This window comes from Electrona antarctica, assembly GCF_951216825.1.
Source record: "Electrona antarctica genome assembly, chromosome: 11".
Taxonomy (NCBI): Eukaryota; Metazoa; Chordata; class Actinopteri; order Myctophiformes; family Myctophidae; genus Electrona; species Electrona antarctica.
In genome coordinates, this window is record NC_136792.1 from 29,120,771 (window position 1) to 29,136,142 (window position 15,372).

The 15,372-nt window shown below is 41.1% G+C and overlaps 2 protein-coding genes across 2 annotated transcripts; one reads left to right on the forward strand and one right to left on the reverse strand.

The window, feature by feature from the left end:
- Positions 1-279: 279 nt before the first annotated feature.
- On the reverse strand, positions 280-12,103 carry usp16 (ubiquitin specific peptidase 16). Its single transcript, XM_079514281.1, has 18 exons — positions 11,804-12,103; positions 11,574-11,643; positions 11,190-11,383; positions 10,852-10,955; positions 8,923-9,038; positions 8,394-8,605; positions 7,471-7,572; positions 7,017-7,147; positions 4,636-4,723; positions 3,859-3,919; positions 3,601-3,692; positions 3,456-3,509; positions 3,193-3,360; positions 2,217-3,045; positions 2,031-2,125; positions 1,509-1,595; positions 1,109-1,256; positions 280-1,007 (listed from the first exon to the last, which is right to left on the reverse strand). Exons 2-18 carry the CDS (start codon positions 11,635-11,637, stop codon positions 886-888), a joined length of 2,667 nt encoding a protein of 888 aa, XP_079370407.1. The 5' UTR covers positions 11,638-11,643; positions 11,804-12,103; the 3' UTR covers positions 280-885.
- Positions 12,104-12,263: 160 nt separating this feature from the next.
- Positions 12,264-14,264, forward strand: rwdd2b (RWD domain containing 2B). Its single transcript, XM_079514292.1, has 4 exons — positions 12,264-12,629; positions 12,729-12,796; positions 13,013-13,384; positions 14,007-14,264. The coding sequence occupies exons 1-4, from the start codon at positions 12,417-12,419 to the stop codon at positions 14,248-14,250; spliced, it is 897 nt and encodes a 298-aa protein (XP_079370418.1). The 5' UTR covers positions 12,264-12,416; the 3' UTR covers positions 14,251-14,264.
- Positions 14,265-15,372: the final 1,108 nt, after the last annotated feature.

Below are 15,372 nucleotides of genomic sequence, written 5' to 3' on the forward strand. Positions count from 1 at the left end.
ATATTCTAGTAGTGGAGGAGGCTGAACAAACAGTCAAAAAAGACACGCACATCTATACCTTTTGGCTGGGTGCTGGATCAAAATGAAGTCATATATTAAAGAAATGAAAAAATCGGCACACCAATTTCGGCTCCCAAGTTTCTTTACTTTTATCACCGGAAATAAAAGTAAAGAAACTTGGGAGCCGAAATTGGTGTGCCGATTTTTTTCATTTCTTATATGAAATATATATTCTAAGCAAGGGTTGAAGCCCAAAAGAATCAAACAAGCAAGCAAAAATGAGTTTAAGTATTTAATTGTAAATCCGCATTAGAATATTCAGATATACATATTTCATTAAAAAAAATGTTCCTCCCACAACCATGGCGACCTGTAAATTAGCGTCTCTACTATACACGTTATGTAAAAAACGGAATTAATTGTATTTTGTGTTCAACCAACCTAAATTGTGAATTTTTGGTTGAATTTAGGCTGGGTGAACCTTTTTTCAGAGGGTTATTTGTACATAACAAGCATGATGTGCAATTACAAATAAATAACCTATAGTTAATACCCAATTCTTCTTTCTCCAAACATTATACAGGTTTTACAATTATTTATATATTTTATTTTTAACCAATCTGCAATAACTATCACATCTGTAGTGGTAGGAGGTGGTACTACTGGTTGACTAGTAGTACTGCCTGAAGTTCATAAGTGCAATATATCCCTTGCACAAGCAGTAATGCTATATTTTTCTCTCTCCGTCACTGTCTTTTTACTGTAAAAACAAAACAAATGCACAAATGGATGCTGGCTAACTCGAAGTGGGATCCTTTTGTTGTGGACCTGAATCAGCAGAAGGTTGGTATGTTTGTGTTTCCTGAGTTTGTGTGGAATTGCTGACTAATGGATCCTTTCATAGAAAAGGAGGTAGGCTTGGGAACCCTGGACTTTGCTCTCCGTCACAGGCTGAACGTTGGAATCACTGATATGGAACCATGATCCTTTAGGTGGCTCTGCGTCTCCTGTGGGAATGACAGTTTGAGGCAATAAGAAAAATGCAGCAATACATGAGTTTACTACAGACTAATACACATGTCTGGCCTCTAATCAAATATTAACCTACCTTGTAGTGTCGCTCCATTGGATGAGGGTGTCGGGCATTGAGGTCGGGCTTTGACATTTGCTGTATAATGACCTGATCTCATTGTTCCACTGTGCTCTACAATACCATAGAGGCTGTACAAAACCTTATGGTCACCTTCTGGCACGTTCTGCACAAACACAGACGCAAAACCTGGTTAGTTTATTTTTTTTCCCTTTTTCATACAGTAAATGGTGCATTTAGTGCTTTTATTCTAAGTACTTTATAATGTGCATTACATTCAACCATTACACACACATTCACTCAACAATGGCAGAGCAAACCATGCAAAACATATGATTTGCATGTGGCGCTCTACCTGAACCACTGCATTGAGCACTACATTTACACTTTCTCAATTGTTACTCCTTTCAATAATTACCTTGAATTTTTTAGAACAGAAAGGTGCTAGGTCCAGTATTTGAGGGAACTGGATGTGTCTGTTCACCTTACATACACTGTGACCAATCTAGAGGAAGGCAAAAACAAGTTGTTATGCACTATTCTATGCTAAAAAACAAACAAAAAGAATACAATTATATATATATATATATATATATATATATATATATATATATATATAATGCACAATAAATAACTGTTTACGGTCAGGTTGGCTGGACTTCTCACTCAAATGTCCTTGGGGTGTTTATTTTGTGCAATTCATTTGCATTAATCATTAATTCAAACTGTTGCATAATGTCATGATCAGGCTACATCAACTCAGAACATGATTATGCAGCAATAATGCGAGCATTTCTTATTCAGAACGAGGTTGATTAACCTGTATCAATGAGGCCTCAACTATATGAATAGTTTGATGCAACATATTCGCCAGCGATTTTCACATTGTTTAAACAATCTTCAGTGTGAGAAATGTGATATTTTCTTCCGCTGAGATCACCTGTTGAAATCTCTTCAAGTGTAGCGTGAGTACTGGAGGAGGGGAGGAGATAAGCATTTGCTTGCAGGCATCTGTATATACGTTCTTCTTGGATCCTAAGCAAAACATAAATGCCATGTTAATTTATGACACCATGGTGAATGGGCTGAAACAACTATCACAAATAGCCATATCCATCATAAATACCATCAGAGTTGTTTTTGTCGGCATGCCGCTTAGTGCACGTGACACACAATAGTCTGTTTGTCTGGGTGAGGTTCTCCACTTCTGTGAATTGAAACAGACAGGACTGCACAGAACACTCCTGTTTATCTGGGTTGGTTCTTGTAGCCAGCGTGCTGAAGGCCACCTCTGGGTCCTGGTTGACCACAGTGTACTCTTTAGGTTCGGCTTTATCGTCTCTCTCCTCGTCATCTTCCACTGCTTCAGAGTCTTCTGTGCCTTCATTCAGGGACATCTTGTCCATTTCATCTGCCAGCTGCACTTCGTCCACCAATTCTTGAGCCGTCTCAGATATATTTCCATCTTCCAATTCTTGAGCCGTCTCAGATATATTTCCATCTTCCAATTCTTGAGCCGTCTCAGATATATTTCCATCTTCCAATTCTTGAGCCGTCTCAGATATATTTCCATCTTCCAATTCTTGAGCCGTCTCAGATATATTTCCATCTTCCAAGTCGGTGTTCTTTGGGTGTTGGTCCTCTGATAAAACGGTGAAACTATTGCAGAGAGGTGATGCATCAAGCGATTCATGGTTTATCGTGGAGACTTCCTCCACATTTTCTTCATTTTCCCCGTTGGCCTGGGCTACATTAGGTTCCTCTATATCCTGTTCTGAAACACCCACTTCAGCTGAGTTTATCTGACTCACTGGAGCCTCTTCCTGAGTTCCGTTCTCAGCGTGTTCCCCAGCCTCTGGGTCGGGAGGATCTGCCTGGGTGCTCTCTGCAGGGCTTAGTGTGGTGAGACTGTCCAAAGTCATCTTCCCTTCATGCTTCTGTTGCCTTCGTTGATTCTGCGGACAATTGAGTACAGAACTTGTGTGAACCATACTGTGCATGGTGATGCAAAAACCCATTGATGTGGTCTATTTTTCATCAAAAAGAGGGAAGGAAGGTGAAGAGTACACCTTGCTTGCTTGTGTGTATGTTTGCGAGGATACCTTGGCTTGTTTCTTTGCCTGTTTCTTGGCTTTCTTCTGCTGGTACTTGCTACCAGCACCAGTGGGAATGTCATCATTTCCATTGGTCAAAGCAGGGTGGTTTGTGTCATCCTGGTCTGACTCGCTAGTCTTCTGAGCTTCTTTTTTCTGCTGCTTTTTCCTATATGCCTTTAAAAGAGGGAAGCATGGAAATAAATTTCAAGAAGAAAATTCCAAGATCTTTAAAGTAATAATAGTTCTTAAATGTGACAACCTGACTCTACCTCATCTGAAACAGGAAGTGAAAGATCCAGGAACGACTCTGTGACTAATGACACCTATGAGATAAATATGTATATCACTTGTTGAATACAGAATGAATATATAATTCATGACTTTTCAGTGTTATAACGGCGTAATATTACATACCGTGTTGCATTCTCGACACATTACTGTGCTGGTCATTTCCCCACCAAACACGTCATCAACAAAGTTTCTGGGAGATCCATTTTTCTCATACTCTGGAAACAATAACTTAAATATCAGAAGGCATCATTTCTTGAAGATTTTCTTTTGCATCTCTTTTTTACATACCCAGCAAACATAAATACAACAGTGTCATAAAAGGTTGGTTAATGGTTACAACAACACCACTTACATCCTGTAAAATGTGTAACTGGTATTTACCTTTAACTGATTCGGTTTTCCCAGATTTTTTCAATGCCTCCAATAATCCAGAATGTAATCTCTGGAAAGAAAAAAAAAGCTACTTTATTGCCATGTGCATTCATTAAAATTCTGACACATTAACAGTCCAACTCATTCTGTTATGAGACATAAGATACCGGTATAAGATATTCTCTCAAAAAATACATCCTATAATATAATAATAATATATCCTACAGCTATATAACATCTTCCTTTTGCCATTTGTAAGAATGATAACCTTCCTCAGGCCTGAGGAAGGTCGCAAGACCGAAACGTTGCTTCTTAAATAAATGCTCTGAAAATGGTGCATTTATATAGCGCCTTTATCCAAGGCGCTTTACATAGATTGTGCATTACATTCATCCATTCACACACACATTCATACACCAATTGCGGCGGAAGCCATGCAAGGTACCAACCAGCACATCGGGAGCAATTTGGGGTTCAGTGTCTTGCCCAAGGACACTTCGACATGTAGCCAGGAGGAGCCGGGATTCGAACCGCCGACCCATGGATCATTGGACGACCTGCTCTACCTCCTGAGCCACAGTCGCCCTCTGAACCTAGCAAGTGGACGGTGTGCAGGTGTCCCTCCTTTCTACATGTATGTATATGCCTTCATGCCTTGTCATCATCGCACCTGCTCCAAATTACCTACCGGGTGTGCGGAAGTCATCTCTCTAGCTGTGATAGACTTAAAAGATGAAGCAAATGAGGGAATGATCATGTGATGTCGGTGGTTTATCTGATACATACTTTGGTCTCCTCAGCTCTCATCCCATCCAGTAGGTAGCGCAGCAGCTCTTGACTGTCCTGTTGCTGGAAGCCTTTGAACCTGGCAGCCCTAGTGTGGGATGATACCAAAAAGGTTAAAGGGATACTGTTGTAGTGACTACTTCTTCCTCTTGAATCAAATAGAAGTAGCGCTATGAGGCTGAGCTGTCGGCAGGAACTGTGTGACGCGTTTCAATCATATCCAGAAAAGTTCTTATTGTGGTTAAGGTGATTTATTGACAGAATAAACAAGGTCCAAAAATGTACTTGAAAGGTTGATAAATGCAAACGTGTAGATAAACGATTAAACGGTCAACAAAAAATATTGAGCCTAGAGCTCACCCCCATTCTCTCACTGAATGCCACTGCCCAGACACACAGCTGACATAAGTAACGTGATTAGCAGACGCGCAGCAGGAGCTCATCAATCAGGTAAGGGAAGTGGAACAAAACCAAGCGTGGGAAAAAATAAACAATAAATAGAAACAAACAACAAAATGTATATTTTGGCTCCTACAATACGGCCCCTAATTATTAAATAACAAATAATAATTACACAATCATGAATGGCAATCAAATCGATTTTTCGCAGTCTTCTTTCTCCTTTCTTCAAGATGTGTGTATAGTTCATAGTGAGTGTAGTGAATCAGTGTGGTGTGCAAGGGGCAAAAGTCAGCGGCAAAGGGGAAAAGGTGAAATCCAAAGTCAAGTTTCAATCTTCCGCCTCCTGTAGCAGGCAGATTTTGGTGATGGGTCTGTTCAAAAAGCCAGTCTTGGTCTTAATTCGAACTTGGCGTACGAGTCCTCTTCTGTCCAGAATGGTCTCCACAATCTTTCCAGTTAGCCAGGAGTTCCGAGGTGCTGTGTCATCCACTATGATCACGAGGTCCCCTGGTGTAAAGTTGCGTCTGATGTTAGACCATTTTTGTCTCTCCTGTAACTGGGGAAGATATTCTTTGACCCATCTTTTCCAAAATAAATCCGACATATATTGAACTTGCCTCCACCTGCGGCGAGCATGTCATCCTTCTGAAACCGTCCTGGTGGCATGGAAGGTGCAGTCTTCAGAAGCAAAAGGTGGTTCGGGGTCAGTGCTTCAAGGTCATTTGGATCTGTAGAAGCCTTGGTGATCGGTCGGCTGTTGAGGATAGCTTCAACTTCACACAATGGTGTGCAGACTTTCCTCATCGAGATTTTTAAGTGTAGAATTGAGCACTTTTCTCACCGATCTAATTAGTCTTTCCCATACACCTCCATGGTGTGAGCCAGCAGGGGGATTGAAGATCCAATTGATTTATTTCTGGAGCATTACATTGTGAATCTGGGCTTGATTCCAGCCTTGAATCGCCTCCTTCAACTCACGCTGTGCTCCCACAAAATTGGTCCCATTGTCGGATCTTAATTCTTTCACTTGACCTCGTCTTGCTGTAAAACGACGAAGTGCATTGATGAAAGAGTCTGTCTCAAGTGATGATGCCACTTCAATGTGAATTGCTCTTGTAGCCAAACATGTAAATATGACGCCATAGCGTTTCACAATACTCCTTCCACGTTTCACTCCAAAGGGTCCAAAATAATCGACTCCCACATATGTGAATGGAGGTTCATCAGGAGAGATTCTGTCAATAGGCAGGTCTGCCATCTGCTGTTGTCCTGGAGTAGCATTGATGCGGCAGCAAACAACGCATTTTGACATGATTCTCCTAATTGCAACAGTAGCACCAGGAATCCAATATTTCTGGCGTAGTCTGGATAACATGTGGTTGCGACCACCTGTTTGTGAATATGTCGAAGAATCAGATTTGAAATATGAAACTCTTTGGCCAGTATGACAGGATGTTTCATTTCTTCTGGCATTGCTGCTCTGTCAAGTCGCCCTCCAACTCTTAACACTTCGTTGTCCAAAACGGGATTTTATGAATGTGACTTCATGCTTTTGATGTGCATTTCAGTTAATTGATGGTTATCATAGTCTATACTCTAGTCTTGACTCTTGACTATAGCAGTGGTTCTCAAACATTTACATTTCAAGGACCGCCATAACTCTCAGAATTACAGACCTTTAAGGGTCCATTTGGAACCCCCTCAAGGAACCCTGAGTGTCCCTGGTCCCACTTTGAGAACCACTGGACTATTATAGTCCAGTGGTTTATTATAGTCCAGTGCTATAGTCTATAGCATACTTCTGTGGACTATATAGAAACAAACATATTTACAGTAAAATCCATATTCACAGAGGAAATTCCCCTGCCTGTCTTTTTCTGCCATTTTTGGCGTTCCTACAACTCCAACGATCCCCTACCAAGAATATTTTGAGTAAAACTTGGTGACATGGATCCAACTAAATTTGCAATTGCACTCACTTTTTACAAACTTGTGTGAACAGGTTCCGAGGAGATACAACACTTTGCTTGGTTTCCTGGATCTCATTCAGCAGCTGACACATTGACAGAGTCAAGGATCCAGGCTGGTCCAACTCAACCACAACAGGCTCCTGCAGAATCACAGTGAAAACAACACATCTTAAAGCTGTATTCAATTTTGTCCAATCTGTAAGGTAGAGTATACAATATACGAGTATGTATGAGTTATAGTATACAATATAACTCATACAATTGGGTGGTTGTATTTGGTCTCCCTGCTCTCACACATTTTGACCTGAGGTTCATTCAATTACTCCCCTGGGCAAGCAGGCATGCTCCAACAGTTCAGTGGTAAAAAAAATCAGCACTGTTTCAAATTCAGGGTAGAACAGGAAAGCTACATAAGTCAATCTGCCAATTAAGCTTTGAAGACAGATAATATAAGTTAACATACCAGATCGGAGGAGGCACCAGGTCCAGGTGTAATGTTAAGATTAATCTTCTCCCCTGTCAGGTTACAGAGAATCTGCCTTAGCATCTGGGTTTGAGAGATGTTCTGAAAAAGGCAATGGTATTATTAATAGCTCATGACAAACTAAGAATGAACATATTCTATGAAATCCTACGCAGTAAAATCCTCAGTAATTAATGTATAACTGAGAGAGAATTTAAGAATTTGTACAGACTCTCAGAGTACAAATTAACAGTGATGATTTTACTGGGTGTTAAAGGGTAAGACCACTTTTGTAGAGGTTTGGGTTGTGTAGTTACCTTGCCATGATGTTACTCCAAATGTGGACAAGAAATCAAAAATAATTTCTCCAGTGATTAGAAATTGATAATTCAAAATATGCTCCTCATTGACTTACATTGTACGCTGAAACAGCTCTCAAAGTCACTCTTTTAGTACGTAAACAAACACAAACAACGTTGTTTCAGACAATATAGAGCAACACCAAAACTCATGTGGTTTTATTTCTTCATAAAAATGGTAACTTCCTGTTGATTTTACTATATGAAGATCTGGATCCGGATCCATGGATCCAGTCCGGGTTTTCTTCTGAATAAAAATGGACAAATCAACAGGAAGTTACCATTTTTATGAAGAAATAAAACCACATGAGTTTTGGTGTTGCTCTATATTGTCTGAAACAACTTTGTTTGTGTTTGTTTACGTACTAAAAGAGTGACTTTGAGAGCTGTTTCAGCGTACAATGTAAGTCAATGAGGAGCATATTTTGAATTATCAATTTCTAATCACTGGAGAAATTATTTTTGATTTCTTGTCCACATTTGGAGTAACATCATGGCAAGGTAACTACACAACCCAAACCTCTACAAAAGTGGTCTTACCCTTTAAAGAAAGCACAGTCTTACCTGGATGACAGCATTAAAAAAACATGTGTTCCCAAGGTTGCTGAGTCCCTTCACTGAAACAACACTCTTGTCTTCAGCTGTGACAGGCTTTTGCATTCTCACGGTTCCTTTCTTCTTGCCATTGTTCTTCAGATTGTCCTCATTCTCTTCTGTATTATCATCAACCGTAGTCACTGGCTGTTCTTCCAACACGCAGGCCTCCACCTTAGAACCTACATCACACACACACACACACACACACACACACACACACACACACACACACACACACACACACACACACACACACACACACACACACACACACACACACACACACACACACACACACACACACACACACACACACACACACACACACACACACACACACACACACACACACACACACACACACACACACACACACACACACACACACACACACACACACACACACACACACACACAATTGGATTTGTGTATTTCAAGTGTAAAATGTAATTTTGCTAAATGAAATCAACATGCCAAGAGTTTCTGCAGGACTTACCTCTCCGAGATGATTTATTTTTGTTCTTTGACAAGGCTTGTTTTTTTATGTTGGTCACTAACTGAGCTAAATGTCCAGTTTCACTGTACAGGACTTCTTCATCACATAAATAACACCTGGAAGGACGACAAGAAATTAAAACAAGATTCAATCCAGAGTTCTACAGGTAAATTACCTTTTTAATTACAAGGACTCCCAGTTTTATGTAGATTAGACTAGAGTATTGATTGATTGATTTATTAACAGTTTGCAGAATTACAATACATTTCAAGTACAACTCAATAACAAAAAAACTGTTAACTGTGAGTGGACGACACCATAAAGCATTACACTTGTTTACAATAGGGCACATGTCTTAATGACTGTTGGTAGGGCGTTCCACATTTTGGTGGCATAGGAGCGAAATTAATTTAATCCCTTATTTGTGCCGAATCTGGGTTGCACATGGTTTGTTGAACTCCCTCTGGTGTTGTGGGTGTGGACTTCGTTGACATTAAGGAAGTATTTAGACAGGTACATGGGTATCTTGGTGCTGTAGCGAATCTTGTGGACCAGACCCATTGCAAGATGCTGTATGTACTCTGTCATCAACCCTAAGCCATTCCAGCCCGTCAAAGTGGGCAGGGGTGAGGTGGGTTCGGGGAGTGAGGCCAAGTAGTAGCCTGACCAGTTTGTTTTGGGAAGTCTGGAGCCTTGTTTTTTGACGGACCGGAAAGAGGGAGAGAGAGAAGGGGAGAGACACGCAGCAAAGGTAGTCATGAACGGGACTCGAACACGCGACACGCTGTCAGGTCAGAGCCTATATGTGGCATGCGCCTGGACCACTAGGCCAGCAGGCGCCTGGAGCCTTGTCTAAGGGCCTTAGAGGTACATGCATAGTCGAAGAAACCTTGTACGAGGGCTCCTGTTAGTGTCTTCAAGGTGTTTTTGTTGACCAGTGAGGAGATCCTGTATAGGAATCTTGTTCTTTGGTTGACTATTTTGATTACGTCAGTGGCCATTTTTTCATCGGAAAGATTTGCCTCCAGGATGGAACCTAGGTAGGTAATTTCATCTTTTCGTGTGATAATATTGTCACCCACTCTAACCAAGAAGCCATCTGCCTTGCTGTGATTACTATTTGATCCAAATAGAATGGATTCAGTTTTTCCCAGGTGTAAAGATAGTTTGTTATCAGCGAGCCAGGTGCAGATTCTACAGAGTTCAGAGCTGAGGGCCTTTTCAACCTGCAGTTTGTTCCTGTCCGAGATGGAGCTAAGAATAGAAACAGGGCGGTAGTTGCCAGGGTCTAATTTGCTCCCTTTCTTGTGCAGGGGGGTTACTTTGGCCAGTTTGAAATCTTGGGGGACCTGTCCCTGTTTGATGGAGAGGTTTATTATGTGGGTGATGATTGGAGCTATAGAGATGGCCGAGTCTCTGAGAAATTTGGAGGGAATATTGTCATGGCCAGTGGCCTTGTGGGGTTGAAGCCAAGGGCACACAGTCTTTTAAGTAGTTCCTCAGTTGTTACCATTGTCAGTTTAAAATCATCTTTACAAACACCTAGGTTTTTGTAGAAGGCTTTGATGTGCTCTACATCAAAACGGCCAGAGTGGGAGGGCAGTTTGTTAACCAGCGTTGTTGCAATGTTTGTAAAGAAGATGTTTAAGTAGTTGGCTACGTCATGGTGGGAATTGGGAAATAATACAAGAGAATGACAGGTTGGCTTGTATTATTTTCCACCACAGAGTAACCTCGCATCAGACTATCCAGCATAGCTATATCCACCTCAGTGGACAGTCAATGTCAGTAGGCCAATCAGAGGCAGGCGTGGCATTACCATGTCTATGCACAGACGCAAAATAGATTCACGTATTAGGCATGGTTACCGACCCCCTTTTATGACTAGTCAGGTTTGGTACAAGACACTAAAACAAAACAATGACTCACCACACACTCCAGTTTTCAATGCTGACCACCAAGCAATGTGGATCTGTCCGGAGAGTCTCATAATGTTTGATCGCATGGTGGTTCTCTGAGTTTCGCCCACATCCCTTTGATAAAAAACATAGATAATTATCTGTCTATTTAGGGCAGTGGTTCACAAACTTTGTTAGGAATGTTAGGAAGGGTGTACAAATGGAACTAAATGGTTTTGTTCCATTTGTATAATCTCAAGAGTTACACAGACCAGTGAGGGTCTTTTGAGAACCACTGATCTAGGGTATCATACAGATAGATAGTAATATATTGTGAATTTCAGCATAAAATATGTCAAGCAAGCCTACTCTATGTCCACATTTTAAACACATCCATATTGTTGCTGTTGTGTCTCGTTCCTCTTCATCACATTCCAGTGGCTGAGTATCAGAGGGCTGCTCGTCATCTTTACAGTCCTGGCAACTGTTGCAGTCTGAATTCAGCCCAGATTTCTTGACAAAACTGTGATCTATCCCCTTCCTGACATGGCTGCAAGAGGGACCTAAAACGATAAATGATATCATGAGGCCATGATACACAATTCAACAGCAGGCACTCTCAGATATATCCTTGGATCAAGATGTATTTGATCGATTCTGACATTTGTGTATGTCATACTACACAAAAGAATCAATAAAAAAGCAATCTATGACAGTCTTGATCCAAGGCTATATCAGATTTCACAACTTCACCTGTTAGATCAATGTCCTCCTCATACTCCTTTTGGCTTTTGTCCTTCCCTCTTTTCTTTCCCATGTTCACCTTAAAACAAAATTAAAGAGGTTCACAATAGATCAGCCACTGCACTCACCTGAGCTACCTTCTTAGTTATATAGTGGAAAGTATAATTTAGTAAAGTGTATGGTTGGTATTAATCAAACTGAGAAACGGCCAGATCAAATCATTGTCCACAACAACTTACGTTCAAGTGTGGACTGTGGAGCTGTAAATTCTCACAGTTGGCAGTTTCGATTTCTCTGTGTAGAAGAGCTTTCTAATCCAGACATATTCTGGTTAAATATAATATTACTGTAAAACCAACAACAGGTATCCGACTCCAGCAAACAAACACTGTATAATCAAATACCCGCACGAATCCCATATATATTCCCGAGATATATCTCACATATGGTATAAGCTAAAATGTGGTAGTCCAGAGTAGTCAATCGATTGTAGTCCCTGAAGTGGTGACGCAACGTCCTGTCCCCGGAGTAGAAGAGTCCGGGTTAATAGGCTTCCGTATCTGTGGCACAGGTCTGGTTTCGATTCGGAATTAACATAATGTTATCCGGTCTAGAGCCCGCCTACTGTATCCGGTAAAATCCATGCATACATACATACATGCACCGTTTCCGTATCCGTTCTAGACCGAAACCGGATTAACAACCTGCAGATCCAAGTTCGCTGGTAATGGAATGGTGTCTCTGGACAAAAACGTGAGGTTTAGATGTTATGCTTCAGACGAGAAAAACACTTTCGCCTGTACGGACCGTGGTCGGAGGAGCAAAGTTAATTGATGACGTGGTCCAGAGAACATGTCACTGTCACTTAGTGAGTGGGCTGAAGCGCAGCTTTCAGAGATAGAACTGCTGTCAAGCATGTTCCCGACCCAAGAAGAATTTGAAATAACCGACCAGATGGCGCTTGCAGAACTCAGGGATTTTGTGGAGGGTTCTACAGATACACCTCCCCCTTCAAGACCCCAGTTTGTCATTAAGCAGAAGATGGAAAGTGCGTGCATTAACTTGGTAAATAAAACAAGATTGCTCTACTGTTTCATATATGATAATAATATATGTACTCATAATATGATATCCCATTATTTAAATGTCTTGTGTATTTCTTAGGGGGACATCAATTTATCCTGCACTTATCCTTATGAATATCCGAATGTCTTACCAGAGATAACTGTAAGGTAAGAAAATCTGTTGAGGAAAGTGGGATGTTGTTATTGAAGCTGAATATTGAATTCAAGCCAACACATAATTGGGAAATGTCCAAACCAGAGAAACAACTGGATCATGGTTGAAAGTTTGAAACAAAGTATGTAGTGTTCAAAAATATTCTGAAACTTTCCACTTTCAGTTGCCTGGCTGACACGCATCTTTCTTTCTTTTCATTCTCATCCTAGATGTTCTGACCTCAGCAGAGCCCAGCAGACACAGTTCCATACAGACCTGAATGCGTACCTTACAGAGAACTGCCAAGGAGAAGTGTGTGTGCTCTCTGCAGTGGAATGGGCGAAGGAGAACGCACATCTCTATGTCAATAAGAGCGCATCATCAACAGCTACAGCTTCTAAGAAAGAGTCTTCCTCGTCATGTCCAGTGGAGCGGTTCACCCGTCTATGGATCTATAGTCACCACATCTATAACAAGACCAAGAGGAAGAACATTCTGGAGTGGTCCAAGGAGCTGGGGCTGTCAGGGTTCAGCATGCCTGGAAAGCCTGGTATCGTGTGTGTGGAGGGGCCTCAAACTGCCTGTGAGGAGTTCTGGTCTAGGTGTGTTAGTGTTGCTATTTTCAGCCTATATGAGCCTGATTTCACCCAAACACGGTGAAATAACACAGATTGGCAATTCCGTACATACACATACATTACTAGAAAACCCCCAAATCTGTACATATTACACCACTACTGTTTTGACCACGGAGGCGTGGCTTTCACTAATCGAAATTTGCGACGTTTGCCACGGCAAAGAAAGAAAAACAGGTGCGCTTCGTCTGGAAACTGCCCTTGGTTGAGGCAGTGGCTGCTCAGCTTTGAAAATAACTTAACTCATAAACCAACTAAATGGAAAAAGCGGCACTCCAAAATAAAAGATGCAAGACTGGCGCAGATGCAATTTCTCATGTTTATTTGCGAACACTGACGCATTTTGGCAGAGCCTTCTTCTGAGCAGACTAAAAATTGTTCGCCACGGCAACTCGCTTGCTTTAGCTCGCTCGGTGGTGGCTCAAGTTCGCTTGAAACGGCGCCCTTGGGTTTTCTAGTAGTGTATGTACGGAATTACCAATCCATGTTATTTCACTGTGTTTGGGTCAGACCGGGTAGCCTATATACATACTAGCCATGAAAATAAAACTAGTTGTCAAATGTTCATTTTTTTGTCCCCTCTTCACAGAGTTAAAGTTCTGACATGGAAGAAGATCATGATTCGACACAGAGAAGATATTCCTCTTGGTGAGGAGGGCAGCAGTGGTGAATGTATGGATTCACTGCGCAGATTTACAGGCTTTGAAGAAGCCATGTTTGACCCACATGGGAACAGAGGAAACCACATGGACCTTGGACAGCTCTACCAGTTCCTAAACGAGAAAGGCTGTTGTGATGTCTTTCAGATGTACTTTGGCATTGAGGGGAGATAAAGAGATCCCGAGCACAGGAGTAATTTAATTAATTAACCACTTTTAGCCTGATGTCCCATGTCATTGTAGACCAAACAATAAATAATAATACAATAAAATAAATACATTTAAAAAATGTCTAAGCTAAGCTTGTAAGACAATGTTCTCCATTTTAAAGTATAACATTGGGCTTTAAGTATAACGTGTCCACATGTAAAAACATCAACTGGTCTTTCAATATCTTGAGGTAATGGGCCAGTCTTGTATTAGTCTTGCGACAGAATAGGGATGCTGGGGTTCAAGTGGTTAATACGATGCTGCATCGTACATTCTCAAGGATTATTTTTATTTAATTTTTTTACGTCCAGGACAGGCTTCATCTCCCCAGTTTGGTCTGTGACCTTGTATCCAGACCTTGTATATTTCTTTATTTTCTAGCAGTACCTGTAAGTATGGCTCAAACTAAATGATGTAGGAGTTTCATGATAAGAAAAACAACAATCCTAAATGACAAAAAATCACACCCGTGTGAAGTGAGGGGCGCTCTTATCATCATACATCATCAGACACATATATGATGTAAATTCTCCATTCATTGTCAATGGGAATTTAATTCCCATTCATTGTCAATGGGAATTTAATCTGTGTAGGACGAAAATACCGATTTGCTCGTCCAAATATGACATAAATTCTCCATTCATTGTCAATGGGAATTTAATGTTTGTGTAAGACTTTCGAGAGTACACTAATAGCTGAATATAGGAGGGGCAGCGGGGCTAGCTAGCGCCCCTCAAAAATGTGTGTAGTGAGGAGTGCATTTGTTTGCTTTTGTATGTCCATGCTTAAAAAAGCAAACATAAAATGTTCATATTTGGCTGCCACATGATGTGGCACAGTGCACAGTGGCAGCCAAATATGGACTTGGCGGGGACAAGTGCCCCTCAAAAATATGGGTTCGTAGCGTTAGTCCGACGTCCCAATAATCCAACATAATACTAACCCTAACCATAACCGCAGTTCCCGCACGCAGAAGCCACGGGTGAGTCGTTAACCGGCCATGTATGTCAGACTAACGGTATAATATATAATGGTATGTTTGCATGGGAGTTGTACACCAGATGGCAGCATTTTACCATTAAATTG